Here is a 23,766-nt window from a genome sequence, read left to right as displayed (position 1 = left end):
CCCGCTCAGCTGGCCGCTTCCTGGGGTCTACAGGCATATGCTGGAGGCAGGGGCTGCACACCAACAGCCGTGAGCCCGCCTCTGGACGGGTCTGGGGTGTCCACCTCTTGCTCTGGGCTGAGGAGGGGGTCACCTCAGCTAGGCTGGAAGACGTGCCACTGAGGAGCACAGGCTTGATTTAGAAAGCTTCAGAGCCCCCTGACGCTAAGCTGGGAGGCTCCAATGTGGGAACAGGGTGATGGGGTGTCTGGAGAGAAGACAGGGCCCTGGCCACAGTCCCGGGCGGATGGGGGCTGACAAAGAGACACGGAGACTGAGGAACACCCAGAGCCTTTACTGTGCCCCTGGGCACGGGGTGAGTCAGGGTTTCCGCCAACCCCTGGCCCACACCCTCAGCAAGGTCTCTGCCCTGGCCGCTGGTGCCACCGACAGGCAGCCCGCTGGCTCCCTTCCCTGGGGGTGGGGCCCCGGTCCTGCTCCGTCCCTGAAGCCACCCCGGGGGGACAGTGGGGGCCGTCCCTCCAGCTCGGCCAGGGCAGGCAGGCGGCCAGGCGGTCTCCCCGCTCAGACGTCCGCGCCTGGGGCCTCGGGGCTGCTGTCCTTGCTCCGGAAGTGGTCCCTGCTCCGCTTCCTGCTGCTGTGGAAGCCCACCGCCTCCCCTGGCAGGGCGCTGGCCCCAGACCCCGCGAGGGCCTCCCCCTCGGGTGCACCCACCTCCTGCAGGCGCCCCCAGGGTCTGCTCCACTCCTCGGCCTCCGGGCTCCCGGGCCTGGCCAGGTGGGCCAGCTCCACGGGGCCCTCGCCCCCCGCCGCCCCCGGGATCCCGTGGGGGCTCCCACCCGGCTCCCCTGCCTTCCTCGGGACCCTCCTCTTCTCAAGCCGGGCCTCGCCGGTTCGCACCGGTTTGGAGAAGATGAGCCGGCCCTCCCCACAGCTAGAGGGGTCCTGGTTGAAGGAGGGCACGTAGCCGCTGGGGGCGGCCAGGCTCTGGGGGCCCAGGAAGGCCAGGGCGGCGGCCCGGTTGCTCTGTTTGCTGGCCTCAGCCACACCCTCCAGGCTGTACTTGGTCCAGCGCTCGGGGTGGGCCACGTAGTCAGGAACGGGGGGCACCCTCAGGGGAGCGGGATTCTGAGTGGCCCTGCTCGGGCCCCCGGCTGGAGGCCGGCTGGAGAGTGTCAGCGGCTGCCGGAAGCCCCCACTGTCGCCAGGGCCGGCTGGGGCCGCAGAGGGCGGAGCCCGCCTGGCTGCCCGCTCCAGGCCGCCGAAGATGTCGTGGCTGCGCTGGGAGAAGGTGGGGCTCGTGCCTCTCAGGTGGAAGGGCTGCACCGCCGCTGTGGCGAAGCTCCTGGGGGGCGAGGGGGGCTCATCGGGGCCCGAATCCCCCGGGGCCTCCCCGGGCAGCCCCCCGGGAGACAGAGCTTCCACTTCAGCATCGTCGAGCAGGCTGAGGTCGGACTCCGAGTCGCTGAGGCAGACGGGGTCGGGAGACAGAGCGGCACCCCCGGAGCCAACGGAGTGCTGGCCGTCCCCTGCCTCAGCCATGCGTCCCCCAGCCACGCCGCACCTGCACCAAAGCAGCCCAGGGAGTCGGTCACTGGAGACAACACAAGCTCAGAACAAGTCCCTCCTGCAGACCCACCACCCCGGGGAAAGGTCAGCAGCAAGAGCTGTGTCCAAGGAGGAGCGGCCAGGTCCCCCGCCCCGAAAGCCCTCCTCTTACCTCCCTGGCTGCTGGGTGCCTGTGCTGGACGGCAGGTGGGCCGAGCGCTGGAGAAGGTTCTTGGTCGCAACGGCCCCCGCCAGGCACGGCTCTGCTCAGTGGCTCAGTGGCTGGCTGAGGGCAGGGAGGGAGAGGCAGCCCTCAGACCAGACGGCAGACATGCAGGAGTGGAGCCGCCACCCCGGGAGTGGGCCTGGGTTTACAGAGCCCCTGACACAGCCAGGCCCAGGAGCTGGTCCTTCTGACGTGTCACCTCATTCAATCCTCTCCAGCCAGTCTGACTAAAGCCACTAGGAGGCCTGCTGCAGGGGGGGCGGGGGCTTGAACCCAGGGCCGAGAGCGACCTCTGCTCTGCACGCCTTCTCTCAGCCAGGCGCGCTGCGTGGCAGGCAGCGGGTACTCCACAAAGGCCGGGGCGCCTGCCTGCTCCGTGGGGAGGAGGTGTGCTCCTGACCGCCGTGAGATGCCCTGGAGCTCCAGACGAGTCTGCAGACACATCCTTGGCATCTGCGGGTCAAGCGCTCAGGAAGCCGGAGCGGCCTTGCTCCGCAGAGGCCAGCCCCACAGCTCCTGGGGCATTTGTCCTATGCGCCTCCGCACACCCCTCACTTTCCCAGCTGAGCAGAGAAGTGCTGCCAGCACCTGGTTAGTGTTCCAGTGTCACCAGGCACCCTGAAGCTTGTTTCCAGGCTCAGAGGACAGCCCAGTCTCACCCTCCGCACAGACATCCGTCCACCAACTCCCTCTTCCCACCAAGCCTCCCTGGCCCAGGGTGACCCCTTGCTCGTGCACCCACCGAGGACCAGGCCAGGCAGACCTGCAGTGTCTCTGAGTGCCCGGCACCAGGTCAAACACAGGCAAGATCTCCATTCCTCTGGGCCTCGCGTGACTCCCAAAATGAAGGCACAACTCCAGGAAAGGGGACACGAAGTAAACGCCAATGGTGTCTGTTTTAGAGCTGGCAGGACCGGAGCGGGGAAGGAGTTGCCCGTCATACAGTACGTTGCAGGCAAAGCTGGAGTTCAAACCGGACTCCGGCTTCCTAAATTTGCAACCCCGTCCCCTGGAATCGCGGGAACGCCCGTGGTGAGTGGGACACGCCGCGGGGAAACGGGGATCTCGCCCCAAGACAGGGAATGCGGGGCCTGCATCTCTGAGTTCTCTGAGAACTTCCCAAGCTCAGCGCAGGGCAGAACTGAGTACAGGCTGAGGGCCTGGGGGGCTCGGAAGCGGGGTTTTCTCAGGGCCGGAATCCGGGCAGGCCAGGTCCCAGAGAACACTGGCTTCTTTGCCGGTTGTCTCGCTCCCCTGGGAGGCGGACCCTTGACTTTCTCCACTCCACGCGCCCAGGGCCTCGGCCCGGGCCCAACAGGTTCTCCGTGTCGGGGGCTTAAGTTCTGGGGCCAACTCGGGTGGATGGGCCAAGGGTCCGGGCCTCACGAGGGCCTCCCTGCTCGGCGCAGCAGACTGCGGACAGCAGACTCCCGAAGCCCGACAGCCCACCAGCGCCGTCCTCCCCACCACAAACCTACCGGCTCACCGCGGCCTGGCTGCCTCCATCTTGCACCGCGCTCGGCCCTCTGGGAAACTGAGTCCTCTGCCGGCCGAGGGCCGCGGCTTCCGCGCCTGAAGAACTACATTTCCCACAAGTCACTGGGCCGCTACTCCCGAGGCCTATCGGGAGTGTGGCCTCTGCGCATTCGCTGTCTTCCCTCCCGGAAACGGCGCTCTCTCGCGAAGAGACCGGAATTGACTAAGGCCAGGAGGGAGGCTGGGAGGCCGAACTACGACTCCCAGGATGCCCGAGGGCTAACGGCCAGCGCCGCGTTCCCGGGGCCGCAGCGCCGCTTGCCGGAAACCGCGAGGACCGGAAGTGCATCGACGCGTGCGGCGCTGTTCCCGGGCACTTCCGGTCCTGGCCTAGAGCGGCCGGCCACGCCCTCGTGGGTCCCGGGAGCCGGGAAGCGGGGCGTGCCGACCTCCCAACTGCCGGGGCCCGCCGTGAGGCAGCCCTCCTGGGAGAGGCGGCCTTACCTATTCCTGCCGATGGTCGATGGCCTGGCTGGTTATTTCTGCCCGGAAGCGGAGGGCAGATCCCAGTCTTCCCTGGACGGGCCGCACGTATCTCGGCCCGGAGCCCAGGCGGCCGGCGCCCTTTCCCTGCTGGCGCCTCGCCTGCTGGACGGCCAGAGCGCGCTCCCTCGCCCAGGGCTGCAGCCCTGGAATCCAGGGTTCAGGCCATGCTGCGGCCTAGCCCAGGGACCCAGAGAGGAAACGGGGCCCGTTCTGATCATCCCTAACGCCACCCCCATGCAGGGCCTCACCAGGAACGCGGAGTCCAGGCCACAGAAGGCAGCTAGTTCACACCGCAGCTAGCAGGGGTGACACCCAGGCCTCGGCCAGGATGTTCCCAGGGCTTCGCAGCACAGGGAGAAGTAAAAAGGAGCTGGTTCCTTGGGCCATCCAGTTTTCCCAACCCACCAGCACCCCCCTGGACTGTGGAAGGGCAGGCCCGCTGAGGCCCTGTGACCCCCAATGCAGGGCTGGGGTTAGTTTCCAAAATCAGCCCCCCAAGGAGGCCCCAGGGAGCCCTTGACGTATGAATCCCGGCCAGGGACTTGTCTCAAGAGGTCAAGTTAATGTACGTGCAGGGGGGTACCTGCATGCAGCTAATGGTGACATCACCCAGCATTCCCGCTGGGGGCAGCAGCCTACCCCAAGAGGTGGCTGGGCCTCAGTCCACGGTGGTGGGCCAGGTAGGCCCCCCCAGGTAGTGGCTGAGGCCTTGCCCTCCAGCCCCTGCAAGATGTGGGCACCCAGCCCCATGACGGGACGTCTGCAAGCAGCTAGGTCAGAGAAGAGCCCCTCAGACCTTGGGAGGGAGCAGTGTGTCCATCCTCCTGGGCTGGCCCTCAGGAGGGCGGGGAGTCTTGCAGGGGCCCCACATCCTGTACCACATTCTTGGGCTGCCTGCCTGCCCCGCACAGACCCTGCTGGGCAGTGGTGCACAAGGAATGGGGGTGGAGGCTGCTCCAGGTGGCACAAGGCCCAACAAAGGGGCACTCCCTCCACGGAGTCCTTCTGGGCGCCCCACAGACACCCACCAACAGGGTCGGCAGCACAGCCTGGGCCCAGCGAGGTCCAAAGAGCTGAGCACCGCCTGCGCCAGGCTCCTCGGGCTGCCCCTGGGTCTCAGACACCATGAGCACAGGAAGGGACCGGACATCGTGGTAGCATGCCTGATTTTTCCTTCTTTATTGAATGACTTTCAGGATGTAATTACAATCGAAGGTGACGCGTTAGAAAGGAGAGGTGCGTTGAAGGCATAAGGCTGCTCGTGGACCCGGCTCTAGAGACAGGTGGCCGGAAAGGAACAAGGATTAAAAAAGGCTGAGCGTGTGCCACCCATGGGGACAGGTGGGTAGGAGGGTGCAGCTTGGCCGGACGGCCCTTCGTGGCCCCGAGGAGAGGCCCGGCTGAGCAAGCAGAACCCCCGAGCAGCCCCAAAAGCAGAGGGGGCCCCTGCCCTGCAGTCCCCAAGGCCACTCACATGCCACCTACAGGTGACATCAGCCCCGAAAGCAACAGGGAACTTCAGGACAAGAACAAAACCTCAAAAGTGAAAAGGCTGATAAGTGTAGCAGTGATATCAGGAGGTTATATACACAGGTGGTGACGGCCCCTTCTCAGAAGTGTCCGGGTCGCTCAGCGGCCCTCCCTGCGGCCTCGGCCTCAGTACACCGAGCTGCTCCGGATGCCACAGCAAAGCACCATGCTCAGGATCATCTCGAAGATCTGGGAGAAGGGGGTGGGGGCGGGCAGGTGGGTCAGCGCCCGGAGACCCGTGGGGGGACCCTGGCAGATGCCCGGCCCGTCCCACTCACCATGATCACAGCCACCACGATGGCGGCGATGCCGATGAGGTACAGCTTCCCCGAGAAGAGCTCGTCGATCTTCCCGTGGCAGTCCTCCTGCGGGGGGGGCCAGACAGCGTTCAGAGGTGCCCGTCCTCAGCCCCCCGCGAGGCCGTGGCCCAGGGTCATTGCAGCAGGAGCACAGAGGGGCACAGCCCTGCCCCCCAGGACCCCTCGGCAGAGGCGTGAACAGGGCCTAGTCTCTGCCAGCTTTTACCTCAAACACGGAAATGGCGAGTGTGCCGTGTGCGCCCTCTTGCACTCAAGAGATTGGGAAGCACCACCACGACGGGGCTGACCCGGGAGGTCAGGGCGCCTCCATGCCAGGTTCAGAGGGCTCCCCCATCGGGAGCCTGGGCCAGAGACTCGCCTCCCCATGGGCCGGCTGGCAGCAAAAATTTGGCCTCGGCCCCCAGGCAGAGCAGCCCCAACTCCAGCCACAGCACTGCCCAGTATGGCCGTGTCCTTGCCCTTGCCAGCAGGAGCCCCGAGAGGGCCAGCCACCGCCCAGGACCCACCAGGGGTGGCAGCCAAATGGGGGAGCAGGCAGGCCCCGCCCCACCCTGGGAGGCCCCATCCATCACCACACACCTTTAGCAAGTTACTGATGACGTTGCCGCTCGAGGGACACAGGCTGTTCTTGAACACAGAGGTGGTCACTGTGGTCAGCGCGTTGGAGCCACAGCAGTTAAGCTGCAGAGATGGAGGGCGCCCGGCGTCAGCCCTGGACACGTGGCCCACAGGCTACAGAGGCCCCGGGAGCTGCGCCGGCCAGGCGTGGGGGCGGGGAGCTGGGCGGGTCCCCTCCAGGGGGAGAACGGAGCCCAGGGGGCCCACTCCGCCCCTCCTCCCACTTAGCTGTGCTGCGCAGAGACCCCTGCACCCCATCTGCCTTGGCTCATCTAGTTCCCACCAGGGACCCCCAGGTCCCTCAGAATCTCCCCAGGTTCCAATGCCCCTCCCGCTCCAGGCTGAGGTCTCACTGAGAGGACAAAACCCCAGGCCCCTGGACACCCTCCCCGGCCCCTGCCTCTCCCCTGGTCCGCCGGCCCCTCTGGACACCCTCCCCGGCCCCTGCCTCTCCCGCAGTCCCCCGGCCCCTCTGGATGCCCTCCCCGGCCCCTGCCTCTCCCCTGGTCCGCCGGCCCCTCTGGACACCCTCCCCGGCCCCTGCCTCTCCCCCAGTCCCCCGGCCCCTCTGGATGCCCTCCCCGGCCCCCGCCTCTCCCCCGGTCCGCCGGCCCCTCTGGACGCCCTCCCCACCTCCCCCCGGCCCCCCGTACCGTCTCGTGGAAGGTCTTCACCACAGCCTTCGCATTGTTGGCGTCGTCGTCCATTATGGCCTGCTGTAAGGCCTGGTCGTAGAACTGCTTCACGTCCTTGGCGATCTGGGGAGGGAGGCGGTCACAGCACAGCAGGACTGCCCCCCCGAGACGTGCCCTCACCTGGCTCTCCCTGAAGGTATCACTCCCAGGACAGACCTGCCCGCCACTGAGCCCTAGAGAAGGTGACCCTGCCTTCCACTCGGTCGCCATGCTGCCTCTTCCAGAAAGCCCTCTGTGGGCTTCCTACCGGGAAGAGCCCTCCCAAAGCACCCTGCAGTCCGACCCCTTCCCCCTCCCCACCAGCAGCCCCCCTGCCCCTCCCCACGGACGCTGCCTCACCTGGTCCTTGTTGACAAAACCCCAGATGCCAGCGGCCACTTCACAGGCGAAGAGGATCACCAGGCAGGTGAAGAACTGAAAAGGGGAGGGGATGGCGGAGAGGGCAGGTCAGAGCCGGCCAGAGAGGGCCCGGGCCTTCCTGAGGCCCCAGTGACCGGCCGGCATGCGCGGGGTGGCCGGTGGTATCCGCCCACCCAGGACCCGACGGGATGAGAGGCGTGGGGCCGAGAAGCAGAATCTAGGACTCGGCCCGGCAGCGAGATGCCAATGTTCTCATCAACCCCGAGGGACCAGGCTCCACAGGATGGGGTGGGTGTGGGAGGGGAGGACATGGTTGCTTCTGGGCGGGTCGGAAAGGGCAGGGAGGCAAAGCCCACGGGAAGGGTGTCGCCGTGGTGTGCCTGGGCTCGCCCACCGGAGACACAGGCACAGCCTCCTGCAGCCCACGTCTCCCAGACGCCAGGCCCTGGGCAGCACAGCCAGGCCTCCACTTCCCTTTGGTGGGTGACATGCCTAGGGGCACCTGAGGCTGGCTCTGGGACTGGGACTCACTCCCTGTTATATCTGTGGCTTTTTTTAAGGAAGAAAGAGAAAACGCAACTTTGGAACTCAGTAGGAACTAGACAAAGAACTAGACCTAACGGCAGTCCACCTCGGAGGGATTTGAGACCCGATTGGGGAAACCGGAGAGCTGGCATTCTGGGGGAGGTCCGCAGGGTCAGACTGGCCAGGGCGGGCACCAGGCTCCACGTCGGGGATTGAAGGCGTTCTGTCTCCACCGGAGCTCACAGTTCTGCCCCCGGTTCTGCCCCCGGCCGGCCCCGCAGCCCTCACCCTCAGCCTGGCCCCGGCCCAGGGCCTTACCGTCCCCAGCAAGCACTGGGACTCCTGGATGGCTCCGTAGCAGCCCAGGAACCCGACAAACATCATCACAGCACCCACGGCAATGAGAATGTAGATGCCTGCAGGGGAGAGACGGCTGCCCTCAGCGCCCTGACACCCCAAAGAGGCAGGACAGATGCCCCCGGAAGCCCTCCTCCCCGGCTGCGTACACACACCCCACTGCCCAGGCCTCCGGAGGGGCCACGAGGCGCTGACGCCCGCCCTGCTGGGAAGAAGCAGATGCCCGGAGGCTTGGAGAGGAGCTGCAAGGGCTTGGCAGCCCGGCGGGGCCGTGTGGGCCCCTCTCCAGGCCTCAGTTTCCTCCTCTGTGACGTGGGTGGAGACCGGCGTTGCCGAGGCCGGGACCGAACGGCCCGTGGTGAGTGTTCAGAGAACTCAGTGCGACGCCACAACCCGGACGCTCTCTGGTTCCCGCAGTCTCCGGGATTTGGGGGCATTGTGGAGGACCACCCCCGTCTTGGCGCAGAGGACCCAGCTACTGGCCCGTGGGGTGGGGTGGAGGTGAGCCCAGGGGTCTGGCAACTCCACTTCACTTGTGCCCTCTCAGACGGGGGCTCGAGTCCGGCTGCTCTGCTCAGAGGAGGGGGCTCTACCCGGCTTCTGAGGCCCTGACCCCGGGGGCTGGAGCCTGCTGGACGCAGAGGCCTGGCGGCTGGGACAGCTCAAGGATGGTACACGGGGTCAGTCTGCCCCCCGGCCTGCCCAGCACCCACTGCTGGTCATGCGGCCCTTCTCTGCGTCCACAGTTCACCCAGGCGGGGCCCATGCCCCTTGAAACGCAGACCACGTCTCTCCAAGGACCTCCCACAACCCTAGTCCTACCAGCAGACCTGGGCCCACCCCCCAGTCACCATGGTTACGCGGCGGGCAGGCAGCCCAAGCCCCCTGCACAGTGCTAGGACAATGGGTCCCAGGGCTCCGGTGCCAAGGGCCTGTCGCCCCTGCCTGGCCAGGCTTTGGAGAAGGAGCCTGGGGGCCAGGACCCACTGCTGGGCTCAGAAAACGCCCGGGGCCTCCCCTCTGGACAGACGGAGCCTCCCGCCAGGCATGCCCTCGGGGGCTCCTCACTCGGGCACAGCACCCTTGAGCCAGGTGTCCTCTGCTCAGGTCCTGAGACCCCCATCCCCACATCACTACCTGAGGTTCAGCGAGATGGCATAGGGCGCCAGGGAGGGGCACCTTGGCGTTCCGGGCTCTGGAGGGTCCTGCGAGAGGCTGGGAGACCCAGAGGCGGTACCTGACCCCCCCCCCAGGCCCAGCCCCAAGCCCCCCACGGTGCCGGGTTTCCACCTAGAGCCCTCGGCCTGGTTCTGGCCAGTGAGGTCCGGGACCCCCCCTGGGCCCTGCAGAATTGCCTGGGGGTGCTAAGCCAGCCCAGCTCACCCTCCCCCGCTGCCTGGCACTGGACAGACAGCTCTTGTCAGGGCCCACGTCTGCTCCCCCAGCTCCCTGGCAGGCCCAGTCTGCATCAGAGCCAGCAAGAGGCTCCGGAAGGCCGGCCCTGGGTGGGCAGGAACTCTGTGGCCAGAGGGGCTCTGAGAGGCCCCCGCCCATGGGGACACAGCAGAAGGTCCAGGGCCTGGCACCCAGCCGGCCGGGTGGTCCCGCAGCTAACACTGCTTCCCCAAGGGCAGGATTCTCCAGAGCCAGGAGAAGCCAGGGTCAGGCCCCAGGTGACGTGCGGCCCCCAGTGAGTGGACCGGGGGGACATCTGCTCCAACGCCAGCCTTGCCCTCGACGAGCCTCTCCCGTGGGACCCCTTCCCCGCCAGAGCCTGAGCACAGCCCCGCCGCCTCCATTCTCCCGCCAAGGTCCCCCCAGACGTCTGCGCGCCGGCCTGGACTGTGTCCCTAACCCAAGCCTGCAGCCCATTGCCGCTCTTGCCCCATCCTGGCCTGAAGCAGGGGACCTTTCAGCTCCTCTCCTGCCTCCTGGGCCGGACGCTGGGCTGACAGCAGGAGCTGCCCCAGCCACGAGGCTGGCGGCCCCGGCCCCAGCAATTTGGGAGGGACCCCTTCCCAGACTGCTCGCCCTGGGGCCAGTTCAACTCTGCCACCGGCAGAGCCCATGCCCACTGCACCCAAGGTCCCAGAGAGGGGGATGGAGAGATGGCAGCAGCCCTGCCCACATTGGGACAGAAGGCCCGGCCACAGGCTAGCTCAGACCCCTGCGGCGGCTCTGAGAGGGAAAGGAGAGGCCTGGGAGGAGCCCCGCAGGAGAGAAACACCCCTCGAGGGCCCAGAGGACACTCCTGCATCCTCAGACTCGAGGGCCCAGAGGACACTCCCGCGTCCTCAGACGTGTGGGCCCCGCTGACTGCCTTGCTTCTGAGGGGGCCTGGTGCGTGTGCGGGGGCCCCGGGTCACGGACCCCTTGTGCCCTCTCGGGAGGCAGACTCACCCTCTGCTCCTGAGACTCAAACCTGTGAGGGGCCCCACAGCGCGGGGGGAGCCCAGGAACCTGCGGAAGAGGGCTCGGGACCCTCCCCGGGACGGCTGGCCCCGGGAGCCCCGCCGCCAGAACCCCAGGCTCCGGTCTCCGCCCCCCATCCATGGCCCCCGGAACCCAGCCCTCCCAGCTATGGCCCAGAGGGCCACGGGCAGGGAGGGGGCAGGCACCCCCCACGGCCCCGGGGCGGGAGGTGAGTGTGTGGGCCACTCCCACCGAGGGTCAAGCATGTGACCCTGGGTGGCTGCTGGCCCCTCAGGGCGCCCTGAGCCCTGAAGGTTCCCTGCCCTGCTGCTCGCCTGTGGGAGCGAGAGGGGCCGGCCCAGGAGCCAGTCCTTTAAAGGACAGAAGCATCTCAACAAACACTCCCACAGCTCCACAAGGGCCAGACCCCACCTTCCCTGATGGGGGAGGGGGCCCAGCAGGAGGCGGGGGGCACCCCTTCTCCCCTCCCACCCCTCCGTCGCTCCTCCGGCACTCCCACCCCCACCCCGGGGGCCGCTGGCCCAAGCCCCCCACCGCCAGCCTGATGGATGCCCCGAAGGGGCCACCACGGGCGCCCAGGAGGCAGACTCTCAGCCTAACCTGCGGCTATAGGTGTGGCTGCAGGGCTGAGTCATGCAGGCCCCGAGTCTCCTTCCTGGGGGCTCTGGGCTCCAGCCCCACCCTCCCAGGAAGCCTCCCAGAAACACCCACCATATGACACAGGGGAGCGCAGGGGAAGGGGGCAGGCGCGGCCCAGTCTGAGCGCCACGCCACTCCTGGTCCCCCACTGGAAGGAACCTCTGTGCTGCCCAGCAGCGCCCCTCTGCCGGGTCTGCCGAACACCCCTCTGCCCCCGCCCCACCCAGCTGCTGCTCTCCTGCTCTGCCCCCCCCCAAGGTGATCGGGTGGGGTCCCAAAAAGCCACACACACACACCCCGCCCCCAGTTCCAGCTCTCCCTGGGAGCACCCCCCGCCCAGGCAGGCACTGCACCAACTCCAGAGGGGACCCTCAAGGCCCCCAGGCTGACATAACCCCACCTGCTCTCTGGCTCCGTCTCACCCTCTGGCCGGAAGAGCCCTTCCTGGCTGGCCTCCTCCCTGCCCCAGCAAGAAGCCAGCCCCGCTGAGCTGGCTCAGCCCCTGCTTCCTCCTGGAAGCCCTCCTTGGAAGCCCTCCCCGACAGCCTGTCTGAGGCCTTACTGAGCTTATGATCACACACCCCAGTGGCCCGTTCCTGCCGGCCCCCAGCCCAGAGCTAGCCGGGGTCCTCAGCCCGCTCTCTGCCACTTACCTACGTAGAAGGTGTTGGGTGCAGGCCTGTCTCCGAGCTCCAGGTAGAGGAGGTTGGTGGTCTGAGGGTCATGGCGAAGCCACAGGGCCACGCCTAGGATCACACCTCCAGCCAGCTGCGGAAAGAGCAGGGCATGGTGTCACTCGTGGCCCGGAGCCCCGCAGCGGTGAGCGTGAATCCACCACACCACACACACACACAGGGGAGGGTGCCGAACCCTCCTGTCCACTGGGTCTGCGTGAAGGGCTTCCCTCCAGGCAGGACTCACTAGCCCCTGGGGTCTGGGCTGCTGCTGGCTCCAAATGTCTGATTTGCTGCCTTGGTTGTCAAGATGCCCCGGGGGACCTGGGCATGGGGGACCATGTGGCTGGTCCCCGACCCTCCCGCCAGCACCACTGGAGTGAGACTCCCAGACAGGTTGCCAGATAAGATGGACACCTGGTTAATCTGCATTCAGACAGACAAGTACTTCTTTGAGGAGGGGGTGGGCACTCGAGGCCCCGGGGGCCCTGGTGTGGATGGCAGAGGCTGCTGGGGCCGGTGGCAGCCGGGAAGCCACAGGGCCGGGGCTTTGTGGGTAACTCCCTGCCATCACGGAGACGGCAAACTGCCGGGAGAGCAAGGGAGCCCGCGGTGCCTGCCAGAGAGACCGCAGGGCGGAGGCTGCGCTGAGCGGCGGCAGGAGAGGGGGCTCCGCTCAGAGCCCGGCACGGGGGGCGCGGGCTTCCGGCTGACTCATGCCCCTGCGAGCACGGTGGCTCAGGGCTAGGTGGGGTCTGTCCTTGAGGGTGAGCCCAGACCGGGCCCGGCAGGCCCACGCCTGAGCATCTGACCCACCCAGGCAAGCTGGCCCCCGCACCCCAGCCTCCTCCCTGGGCTGCTCCCCGAGGCAGTAACTGTCCCCGGAGCTACAAGCACCAGCTCCGACACAGACCGTCAGCTACGTGTCCAATGAGGAAGAGAAACCGAAAAGCGGACCCCAAGAAGACCACCTGGCTGGCCCAGTGCCTGTCCCCAAGGCCCTGGCCAGGGAGCGCGGCCCCGAGACAGGCTCAGCAGAGCGTGTGAGACTCGAAGCCCCAGCACCAGGGGCTGCCCCACGGAAAGCCCCAAGCATCTCCAGGGATCTCCAGGGATCTCCAGGCAGGTGACGCTAGGGCGCTGATGGGGGACGGGGAGGCCAGGAGCCCTGCGGCCCCAGCCCAGGCCCTCCTACGCTGGGCTCCGTGGACGATGAGGCTGGTGGGAACCGCTGGGGACCGCTGGCGCCCGGCAGCAGCCGGGCTGACCCCGAAGGTGGTGCTGTCAACACCGCCCCCCCAAGGGCGGGACGGCACCCTCTCTGACCCCCTCTTCCAAACGTTCAACTAGGGACTCCACTCCCCACACCCAGGGCAACACACCTGCTCTCCCCCTTCCCAGAGCACATGCAGCGGGACCGACAGGGTCCCTCCGGGGCCCCCGGGCCCCCCGGGCCCCCCCTGCACACCACTGGAAGGGCAGTGCCGAACTCCCCGCGTCCCATGGCTGCTCCTGGTGTCTGTCACACCCACAAGCGGGTGGGAGGGCCTGGGGAAGGGGCAGGGGGAGGGGGAGGATGGGGATGGGGGGGAGGGCGGGGACGGGGGAGGGGGAGGGCGGGGATGGGGCAGGTAGGCTCCAGAGGGAGTCCCGCTCCTCTGGCTGCCCTCTGCAGCTCCTGGGCAGGCGGGCAGGGGTGGTGAGGCTGAGGGTTGCCGCGGTAACTCTGGCTAGAAACCGCCACTTATTCTGTTTTGAAACTGTGGTCCAGAGACCGCTTTGTGAGACGTTCCAGGACGGAGGGGGTGGGGCAGGGGGAGCCCTGTCCTGGGCCTCCTTTGCAGTCACAGAGGCCTGGCCCCAAGCCCTGACTCAGCCTCAGTAGCCCCGTCGGTAAGGAGAGCTGAGCGTGGAGTGCACCTCCCGCCCCCCTGGCTGGGCTGGGACCACTCCCATCTTCCCCATGCAGCCCCTCACCCCAGAAGCCAAGGGGACAAGCCCATCTAGGGCACTTGGTCCTAACAAATGCTGTGAGGGTAATGCTTATCCCAGCACCCAGATGCTAACCGTGGGGTGGCAGGCAAAGTCCCCATCTCTCCTGTCTCGGGAAGGGCTTTCCACTGCAGACCCCAGGATGTGCGGGGGACAGGGGCAGAGGGGGGACAGCAGCCTCCAGACTCCCCTGTGGCTCCAGCCCACCTCCTGAAGGGTGAACAGGGAAGGCAGTCCCGCCTCCAGGCAGGGGAGAGCCTGGCGCTTAAGTGTACCCTCCTCAGCTGGTCCTCAGTCATTCCAGGCCCCGCACAGACCCGCTGGGGTGGGCCTGGATGAAGGCAATGGTGGCAGTGGCCACTCCCAGTTTCGGGAGCTGGGATGGGCATTCACCTAAGGTCACCTACAGAGGAAGGGGAAAGGCAGCACTGCGAATCCCCCCCGAATCCCCCCACCCAGGCCATGAGAAAAGGCAGAGGGTGGGGTGGACCCGTGCCTCTGCAGGGAGGGGGTGCCCAGGGCAGGGCAGGGGTCCCAGAAGCGGCAGGCGTCTGAAAGAAGCCTGCTCTTCAGAAGAGAGCCCATGGACTGGGGCTTGCAGATGGCTGGCAAAGGGCCCGCACCCAAAATCTGTAAAGAGCTTGCAATACTCTAATGACAAGAAAACAAACAACCGATTTTTAAAAAACGGGCAAAAGAAAAAAAAATTGGACACTTCGCCAAAGAAGACATGTGCACAGCAGATAAACGCATGGGAAGACGCAGTCATTGGTCGCAGGGAGATGCAAATTAAACCACAGTGAGACACCCCCAAGCACCTATGGGATGGGCTGAAGTGAGGAGACCCCCAGGCGAGGGTGGGGAGCAGCGGGGACACAGGACGAGGACCCCACCTCCCCTCCACCCGCCACGCGCCCAGCCCCTGCACCCCCAGCACTGCCCCAGGGGGTGGAAGCTCGTGCCCACACAAACGTGCTAGCAGCTTTCCTGGTAACACCCCCAAACCGGGGACAACCCGGTGCCCTTCAAGCGGTGAGTGGGTGGATGCCCACCAGCAGGGGAAGGGAAGAAACTCCTGGAACTCCTGACACAACCACCAGGGTGAATCTCCAGATACCCCCGCCGTCCCAGACCAAGAGGAAAACCACCACCTTCCGATTCCGTCCACATAAAAAGTACAGGAAATGCCGATCACGGGCACGGACGACAGGCCGGCGGGTGGCCTGGGATGGGGAGGAGGGACCCCAAGGCCCTGGGGACACCTCTGCGGGTGATGGATACATTCACTCTCCTGGTGGGCCACCCTCTAGGTCTCACAGGTGCCTCTTGACATCAAAACCTACCACGTTGTACGTTTTAAACGTGCAGTTGACGCTATGTCAAACAAAGCTGTTTAAAAAACCCCACACACCCAAATCCCCGTCCACTGAACTTCCAAGCAGCAAAGGCTTTAGGGGTAAATGTTTCTTCTGGTCTCAAAGGATCCAGCCTGCTGTCTTCATGCCAACCGTCCGCCAAGGTGAGGACCCCCAGGCTTCCAGCTGCCAACAGCATCTGGAAACGCTGAAGTCTTGTCCACAAGACTGAGGTTTTAGGGTCAAAAAAGGGACTGGATAAACGAAGGAACACTTATGCCCGCTACAAAACGGAGTCCAGACTTAATGGAGAGCACTTAGTCCTCACACTGGGTGGGAATCAGAATGTGGCAGCCAAGGGCCCTCAGAGCCTCTGGCTACTGGGTCATCTCAGGACCGTCTCGGCACCTTTGTGCCTCCAATATCCTTGTGTGTGTGATGAGGAACTGAAAGTACACAAGCTGAAAAGATGTGGTCCATATATACAATGGAGTATTACTCAGCCATAAAAGGGAACGAAATTGGGTCATTTGCAGAGACGTGGATGGATCTAGAGACTGTCATACAGAGTGAAGTAAGTCCGAAAGAAAAAAACAAATATCGTATATAACACATATATGTGGAACCTAGAAAAATGGTACAGATGAAAGGGTTTGCAAGGCAGAAATAGAGACACAGACGTAGAGAACAAACGTATGGACACCAAGGGGGGAAAGCGGCAGGGGGTGGGGGAATGAATTTGGAGATTGGGATTGACATGTATACACTGATGTGTATAAAACAGATAACTAATAAGAACCTGCTGTATAAAAAATAAAATTCAAAAAATAAAAATAAAATAAAAGTACACAAGCTGACCTACGCAGGGCGCTCAGATGATGCCACTGTGCACAGCGTTCGACAGCGCGGGTGGTTACCGTGAGACCCTCAGCAGTTTCCAGGCAGGCTGCTCAGTGGCAGAGTCTGACACATCTCCACTCTCCCCCTCCCCCTCTCCTGCTAGCTGGCCTGGCGGAAGTGCCGCTGCCACCTGCTCCTGCATCCTGAGATGCTCCCGCGTCCTGAGATGCTCCTGCGTCCTGAGATGCTCCTGCTTGGGTGGGGCTGGCGAGCAGCTCAGGAAGGAGCCCCTAACCTGTTGGGATTACTGAAGGGTTCCACACCAGGGGACGGCACAGACTGTCTGTAATCCTACGAAAGATGCAGTTTCTGTTTCTTTCTTCCTCCTTTCTGAGAATTAATAAATAATAGCGTCAACTAAAAGGGGGGGAAGGGGGCTGCCAAGTACACTGGGTTCCTGCCCGGCCTGTCTGCATTTCCAAGAAGCAGCTGAAAGGGCGTAGGAGTGGGTGCTGCCCGGGCAGGCCTGGGGCAACCTTCCCCCCGCCCACCCCGCGCCCCGGCTCCTGCCAGGCCCTGGGTGGGAGCTGAGCTGGGATCTGTCTTCCATCCCTCCCCACCCACATGTGCTGGCCCAGTGGTCACCCCAAGTCCTGCCCACGTATTCCAGGAGTGACAGGGACACCCACGCATCAACGTGCTCCCTTACTTAGCAGCTCTGACGCTCTCAGAGACAGATGACAGAAGGGGCAGCTCTGTCGTGACCCGGGAAGGGCCTTGGCTCTGAGCCGCTCTGCTCCCTAACCCGCCACCGCAAGGGGTGCACACTCTTGCTGGGAAGGTGTGCCACGAAGTGCCCATGCAGCTCGGCAACCAGGAGGTCCTGGGGGCCTGGAGACCCTCCCCAGGAGAGCAGTGAAGGCCACAGGCAGGAAACACCCTTGCAGACACCGGGATAAGTCAGAGGAAAGCGGTGCAGCAAAGACCCTTTGAGGAGGGATGTGGAGGGTCAGTGGGGGCAAAGGGCACCACCCTTGGGCTGGGCGGGGACCTGGGTCCCTGGAGGCTGATCCTCCATCTCCACCCACCATGAGAACAGGGTGACGCGGGGCCCGACTCAGCCTTCCTCGGGGGTGGGCAGCGACCCTACGGCCCTGTTGTGCCCTCCGGGAACACAGCCACCCAGCTCAAGGCGGGAAGGAAGTACAGAGAGAGGAGCAGGGACCCTCGCCTCAGCCAGGAAGCGGAAACTACCCACCAGGCCCCTCGACGTCAGGAAGCCGCCTGGACTGGCCTCTAAGAATAGCCACAGGGGCGGAAGAGGACACTGGCCCTCCTGGGCCCCGCCAGCTGCGGGATGCAGGAGCCCCTTGTCGCCGGGAGGGGAGTGCAGGCCCCCGAGGACACCCTGCCACCTCTCTGGGCACAGCGGAGTGCGCCTTGGGAACCCGCAGGGCCTGCCTGCTTCCTGGGCCCGTCCCCGAGCCTACCTACCACCCACTGCAGGCGGGGAGGCCGGGAAGCAGCCTGCTCCCCGGCCCCACACCCACCCCACTGGCTGAAAGGGCCCCTCCTGTGGGATGTCCCTGTGTCCCCTCAGCCCCTGCAGCGAGGGGCGTGTGGACACAGACGTCCCAGCCACCTGCCGGCAAAGGGCACTCGAGGGGCTGCAGCGGGGCGCACACATCAGACAAGGAGGGTCTGGGTAGGCTGGGGAAACACTGGTCGGAAGACAGGAGGTGGGTGGGCCCAGGCAGGGGCCAGAGGTGAGTGGAGGGGCCCCGGGGCAGGCCGGGTTCTCTGGCCGCCATGTGCTCCCCGCACAGCCCCAGGCACAGCCCCCCACCCTTAGCGATTCCCTGGCCCCTGCCTGGAGCTGTGCAGGCCACAAACCACAGTGGTTGAAGGACCGGCCCTGGTTTCCAGTCTGCCTCCACCACTTCCTCGTGTGGGCACTCGGGACCTCGGTCTCCTTATCGCTCCAGTGGGCCAGCTGGAGGCAAAGGGCATGGCTCCAGCCCAGTGCCCGCCTGGCACAGGGGAGTGGGACTTCGTGTGCGTCCGAGCCGTTATCTCGGGGACAGAGGGGAAGACTGTCCGTCCAGCAGGCGGGTGGCCGAGCCCCTGGGATGGGGAGCAGAGAGGGCCTGGCCCGTGTGAGACGAGACTCCCCGTGAGCTCCGGGGGCGGGCAGGACTGCACAGGGTGCTTCCCAAACCCGCCGAGCACCCCCGAGACCAATGCCATCAAGCTCTGGGGCTCAGGCCTCCCAGCACCTGGGGCTGGAGACCAGGAAGGCGGGCGGCCCGAGGCCCTCCCTTCTGTTCCCCTGCAGCCCCGGGGTCACGGCCTGACCTCCACATCCCCGCCAGGAGCCGGCTGCTGGGTACCAGACTCAACGCCCAGCTGCAGGTGACGTGACAGGTAAGGCGGGTTACAGGGCGCCGTTAGACATTCCCCGAGGGAGAGTTATGACCCAGGCCGGCCTGCGTGTGGGAGTTGGAACAGAAGACTCCCGTGGGACGGCTCGGGATGCCAGGGGGCCGCCCAGCCCCGCACTCCGCACGGTCCCAGCTTCCCGTCCTTCACCTTCTCCACAATCATCCTGTTACCCCAGTAATTGCGGGCAGGGGGAGCACTAACCTTCCAAAGTTAGAAGGGGCGTGACTTCAAAGAAGGGGGCAAGGGGGCTGCCCGCTCCCCAGGCCTCTGTGGCATTCGGACCCCCATGACCGGGCTCTCGACCACCCTGCCCTCAGCCCCCTCCCCCACCACGCACCGAGCGCCAGCACTAAGGTGCCTCCCTGCCCGCCGAGCCCCGCAGCCCTCGAGCCCAGGGAGGGCGGCTACGCACCAACAGGCACCCCTGCGACCACGCGCTGCTGGCCGGCCAGCGAAGGGAGACCTACGGCCAGCTGATCGGCCACCCCTGGGGCCAGGACCCCTGCCCGCCTGTGGGGATTCCCCCAGCACCTGGGGGCCCACCTAGAGCCCCAGGTGGTCTTGCGTGAAGCAGCACTTAGGCCGGTACAAAGTGTGGGGGCGGGGGAGGGGCACCGAAGTCCAGAGGCGGGTCACACCACACCTGCCGGACACCTGGAAAGGGCCGATTCGACGTGAGCTTGGTGCTCCACGCAGCGCGAGGAGCCCCGGCACGGGGCCGTGCTGCCTCCAAGGCGAAACCCCCAGCCCTGGCTGCGGGCCCGGCCTGCGTCTCGGGGGGCGGGCAGAGCCAGGGTCCCCGCATTTCTCCCCCACCCCTACCTGGGGCCCTCTCCAAAGCGCTGCACAAGTGCAAAGGTGGCGTCTGCCCCTCCCACGGGTGTCCGGACTCTACGCCTTATTGATTTTCATGGCTCTTCCCTGTCATGGGATTTCAGGCGCTGAAATGAAGGCGGGGGGTGGGGGGGTAGATTATACGCGAGGGGGGCGCTTTGGGGGCCCATCTCCCTGTCTGGACTTGGAAGCAGTATGAGTTAGGGATTGGGGGTGAACTCAATTTCTGGAGGCACACTGAGCTGGGGGTGGGGGTGGGGGAGGGAACCCCACAGGGTGGGCACCGCATGGGCACTGGAGCCGAGCCGGCCAGGGTCCCAGGCTCCCCGCCTCTGGCTGCAGCTCTGCACCCCGTAATGCCCAGACACTCTCCCTGGGGCCAGCCCGTCCTGGGCACAGACCACAAATTTCCTCTTCTCAGCAGGCCCTGGCCCAACGGCCGTTTCCCCAGAGCGTGGCAGCCAGATGCCCGGGGGCACCAGGGGAGCTCACCTGCCCTCCCACTGAAACCAGGAACAGGAAATCCCTGCCCCCAGCCAGAGCCCGCCTGGGTCACATCCCCTCTCCGAGAAGGAAGGCGACAGCACCACTAAGTGACAGGCAGCCTTGTGCTGTCCGGAAGCAAGAATTTAAAGCCAGTTAGCAGGGCTTCCCATCAGCCCCACTCCCAGCCAGGTCTGGCCGAACGGCCCCTGCTACCTCTGGAAGGAAGCCCTGACTGCATCCGGCTGGAGGAGCCGCCAGTCCCGGGGGGGCCACTGCTGCTGCCCCTGCAGAGGAGAGGCTGTGATCACACCCATTTCACAGATGAGGCGAGCAGGGCTCACACGGGGCGTGCGCCCGCCCCAGGTCGCCCCAGGTCGCCCACTCGAGTGGGGTGAGCAGGGAAGCAGGGGCAGGCGCCTCTGCTCATCCTGAGCTGCTCCGGCAGCAGGGCCGAGCCCCAGTCACCTCGCCGGGAAGCTCCCGGGCCCACCCCACCCGCGGGAATTCCATGCCCTCGGGGGAGCATCTGCACAGTCTCCCCAGCTCGGGCCAGGCCGCTGCTCTTCCTGCCATGTCCCCACCTCACACCTCCGGGCCCGGCTGGCCAGGGGCCCCCAAAGCAGGCTGGGGTCAGGCGTGCTGAGTGCACACAGCCTGGGCCCCGGGGTCTGGCGCCGAGAGGTGGGACAGCAAGTGTGTGTGCTGGTGTGTGTGGGTGTGCACGGTGACTGGCTCCTTCTCAAACAGCATGCCAGCCTGCCTCTGACGCTGCCGCCCACGGGGGAAGGCTTTACTCTCTGAAATGAAACTTTAAAAAGTGCCCAGATCCAGGGACTGGCTCCTGCCCAGATCCTGGTGGCGCAGTGGTTGAGAATCCGCCCGCCAATGCAGGGGACACGGGTTCGAGTCCTGGTCCGGGAAGATCCCACGTGCTACGGAGCAACTAAGCCCGTGTGCCACAACTACTGAGCCTGCGCTCTAGAGCCCGTGAGCCACAACTACTGAGCCCGCGAGCCACAACTACTGAAGCCCGCAAGCCTAGAGCCCGTGCTTCACGACAAGAGAAGCCACTGCAATGAGAAGCCCGTGCACCGCAACCAGAGAAAGCCTGTGCACGGCAATGAAGACCCAACAAACCAAAAAAAAAAAAATAAGCCCAGATCCAAATCCAGACCCCCGTCCTCAACCTCCTGACCCAGCTCCCACCCCCAGCGCCCCCTTACTGCACTGTGGCCAGGTGCACGGTGAGTGGGTGGGGCTGGGCACCAGGAGCCCTCCCTCACCCACTGGATCCTGCGGGGGCCTCCCAGGTGTCACTGCCTACACTGGCCAAGGAATGCGGTCTTCCCTACCAGCCACCATGCCCAACACCCATTTCCTGAACTAATCCGACAACAACCCCAGGGGAAGGACCCCCCGCTTCAGCAGGGAGGAAGCCGAGGACCACAGCAGCAGGGTGGAGACTCCACTGAGGTCCAAACCCCGGCACCATGCTCTCGGCCAAGCGATGCTGGGGGAGGAGATGCACAGAGAGCGCCCCCCCCCCACCCGCCTGGCTCAGCCTGGCATCCCACCACAGGGGGCAGCCCAGCGTGGGTGCGTGGGGCCTTGCTGCCCCTGGAAGCAAATGCTCCTCTGGCCTGCTGGGCATGCCCAGGGAGGGAGGGAAGGGGAGAGGCCTCAGAAACAATTCCTTAAGCCCGAACACAAAGTGGCCCAGGGTGGGGGTGGGGATGTGTCAGGCCTCCACCTCTGCTGCCTGGGAAATTACCAGAGGTACCCAGGCTGAGCTGGGGGTGGGGTGGGGGAGCCTGCCCTGGAGACCGCTCATGCTGTGCAGGTGGGAGGGACTCACCTCGCCCCTACACTCAGTCCAAAGGCAAGAATCCACTCCTGCTAAGTCCCCTTCCTCCGCCCCCCTCCCACCAGGGCCCTCCCAGGCTCTGCGGGTACAGACAGGCTCAGGGGCTGGCAGAGGGGTGTCCCGGTGACACCCCTTGCCAAGACCACCCCTTCAGCAAAGGCTGCCCGGCCCACCCTGGCCCATCCTGATGGCCTAACCAGTCCCACCCCCAGGGCAGAGGCTGCTGGCTACAGGACCCCCACCAGTGCCCCTGCAGGGAGGATGTGACACCTCCACTCCGTGTCCAGTCCCTGCACTCCCCACCCCAAATACCTCAGTGCCCCGAGGTCCACCCTGGGACCCTTGGCCGTCCAGATGGCAAACAGATGTCCCCAGGCCCACACACTTCTCCAGGAGCCATTTTAAAAGTTTACCCTCCCAGTGTCAACTTAAGAAAGCACCCACCCGACGTTGTCCTGGTCCTCCGTGACAAGGGGTGAGCAGCCTGGGGTGGTGGAGAAGCAAGAAGGGGCCAGGAGGGGGCCCGAGTCACTCTGCCCAGGGGACCGCAGGGGACACAGGACACAGCTGTGAGAGGGGCTCCCGACAACCATTCCTGGTCCCTCCGGGCCAGAAGGAGATCTCCACCCCCTAATTCCAACACTGACAGGAAATGGAAACAAAAGCCACAGCTTCATCAGTCACAGGCCAGCAGTGAAGACTGAGGAGGAAACACAACTCAGGCCAGCAGCCCACAGACCCCAGGAGACCCTCCCGCACCCTGAGACGTCCAACCCGCGGGCTCCTCTTTCCAAAGCGGCCTCCCAAGCCCAGACCTGGACATCCACCCAGCCCCGGCACCCCTGGGGCTCGGAAACCCCAGGTCTCCAGGCTCCCTGCCTGTGCCAACTCAGAACACCCGCCCAGCCCCTTGCCCCTCACAGCCTCCACGGCGCCCCAGGGGGAGGACGGGCTGGAAGGTCAGGCTGGGTGAGGAGGGGAGGAAGATGGGGCTCCACAAGCTGGGGGCTCCAGGGGGGAGGCACCCCAGCACGCGGGCCACCCGGGGCCCAGGGCGCTTCCTCTCTGCGCTTCGCCCCGGCCCGGACCCCCATACGACCCTCAGGGTGGCGACAGCAGGCAGGAGGGTGAACTGGACTGGGCCCAGGATGGGGTGGACGGTCCCCAAGACTCTGGCAGAGTGCGCGCACCCCGCCCCCCCGCCCCCGCCACCGCACTGGGCCGCCCATCTAGGGGCGGTGGCCCGATGAGCTCATGGGGGCGGGGCGTCTGGAGCCCCGCCCTCGAGCCCCTCAGTCCCCGCGAAGCAGGGTGGTCCCAGAAACAGCGGCCAGGAGGGCTGAAGCAGTGGCCGGGTACTGGGTTCGGAGCGCGCACCCACCGCACCACCACCATCACCAACCGGGAACAGACCCCAGGTCCCCAAACGGCCCGGCCCGGCCGCGGGGCTCTGGGGTCCCGACGCGCAGAGGCCCGAAACCCGTCTTGGAGCCCCCCGCCCCACCCTCGAGGTGCACGGCGGCCCCAGACGAGCCCCACCGCTGCGACCCACCGGCCTAGGACCCCCCACCACGCGCTCGGCGCACACAGGTGGCCCTGCAACTTGGCGGCCCGGTTGCGCCCCCTTGGCAGGGCCTAGCGGGGCGCGGCCTGCCAGGCTCGGGGAGCGCCCTCCCACCCGCGGCTCCGGGCTCACCCAGAAGACGAAATTGAAGACGAAGAGCAGGTACTTGATGCACTTGGTGCAGCCCTCCACCCCCATGGCGGCGCGGGCGGCGGGCGGCCTGCGGGGCGCGGGCCGGTCCTGGGCGGCGGGCGCGGGGCCTGGGCGCCTGATCGGCAGCCGGTGGCCTGGCGGGCGGCTGGGACGCGCGGACGGGGGGCAAGAAGGGCGCTGGAGGCCGGGCCGAGAAGCACGCCTGTGTCTTTGCCACCGTTGCGCGCTCGCTTTCTGGCCGGGCGCGCGCCCCACTCCGTCACTTATAGGGCGCAGAGGCCACGCCCCC

At 66.0% G+C, this 23,766-nt stretch overlaps 2 protein-coding genes across 4 annotated transcripts; both read right to left on the bottom strand.

Annotated features, from left to right (window-relative positions):
• Positions 1 to 318: 318 nt before the first annotated feature.
• TSSC4 (tumor suppressing subtransferable candidate 4) lies at positions 319 to 4,798 on the bottom strand. 3 transcript variants are annotated; one of them, XM_067747918.1, is made up of 4 exons: positions 3,253 to 4,798; positions 2,517 to 2,678; positions 1,721 to 1,834; positions 319 to 1,564 (listed from the first exon to the last, which is right to left on the bottom strand). In XM_067747918.1, exon 4 carries the CDS (start codon positions 1,540 to 1,542, stop codon positions 565 to 567), a length of 978 nt encoding a protein of 325 aa, XP_067604019.1. In that variant the 5' UTR covers positions 1,543 to 1,564; positions 1,721 to 1,834; positions 2,517 to 2,678; positions 3,253 to 4,798; the 3' UTR covers positions 319 to 564. The 3 variants fall into 3 exon arrangements, with proteins under 3 accessions (XP_067604019.1, XP_067604020.1, XP_067604021.1); XM_067747919.1 differs by having other exon boundaries at positions 2,538 to 2,678; XM_067747920.1 differs by lacking the exon at positions 2,517 to 2,678.
• Positions 4,799 to 4,951: 153 nt separating this feature from the next.
• Positions 4,952 to 23,690, bottom strand: CD81 (CD81 molecule). Its single transcript, XM_067747921.1, has 8 exons — positions 23,457 to 23,690; positions 11,927 to 12,041; positions 8,163 to 8,260; positions 7,299 to 7,373; positions 6,918 to 7,022; positions 6,226 to 6,327; positions 5,605 to 5,691; positions 4,952 to 5,515 (listed from the first exon to the last, which is right to left on the bottom strand). Exons 1-8 carry the CDS (start codon positions 23,520 to 23,522, stop codon positions 5,453 to 5,455), a joined length of 711 nt encoding a protein of 236 aa, XP_067604022.1. The 5' UTR covers positions 23,523 to 23,690; the 3' UTR covers positions 4,952 to 5,452.
• Positions 23,691 to 23,766: the final 76 nt, after the last annotated feature.

The sequence above is a fragment of the Pseudorca crassidens genome, chromosome 9 (assembly GCF_039906515.1).
Source record: "Pseudorca crassidens isolate mPseCra1 chromosome 9, mPseCra1.hap1, whole genome shotgun sequence".
Taxonomy (NCBI): domain Eukaryota; kingdom Metazoa; phylum Chordata; class Mammalia; order Artiodactyla; family Delphinidae; genus Pseudorca; species Pseudorca crassidens.
This window is presented reverse-complemented; position numbering and strand designations above follow the sequence as displayed.

Excerpts from the sequence above, each read along its gene's own strand:
- TSSC4 (XM_067747918.1), bottom strand. The coding sequence starts at position 1,542 with ATGGCTGAGGCAGGGGACGGCCAGCACTCCGTTGGCTCCGGGGGTGCC.
- CD81 (XM_067747921.1), bottom strand. The coding sequence starts at position 23,522 with ATGGGGGTGGAGGGCTGCACCAAGTGCATCAAGTACCTGCTCTTCGTC. Across the intron at positions 12,042-23,456 it reads TCTTCAATTTCGTCTTCTGG|CTGGCTGGAGGTGTGATCCT; the intron begins GTGAGCCCGGAG and ends CTCTTTCCGCAG. Across the intron at positions 5,516-5,604 it reads TCGTGGTGGCTGTGATCATG|ATCTTCGAGATGATCCTGAG; the intron begins GTGAGTGGGACG and ends CCCTTCTCCCAG.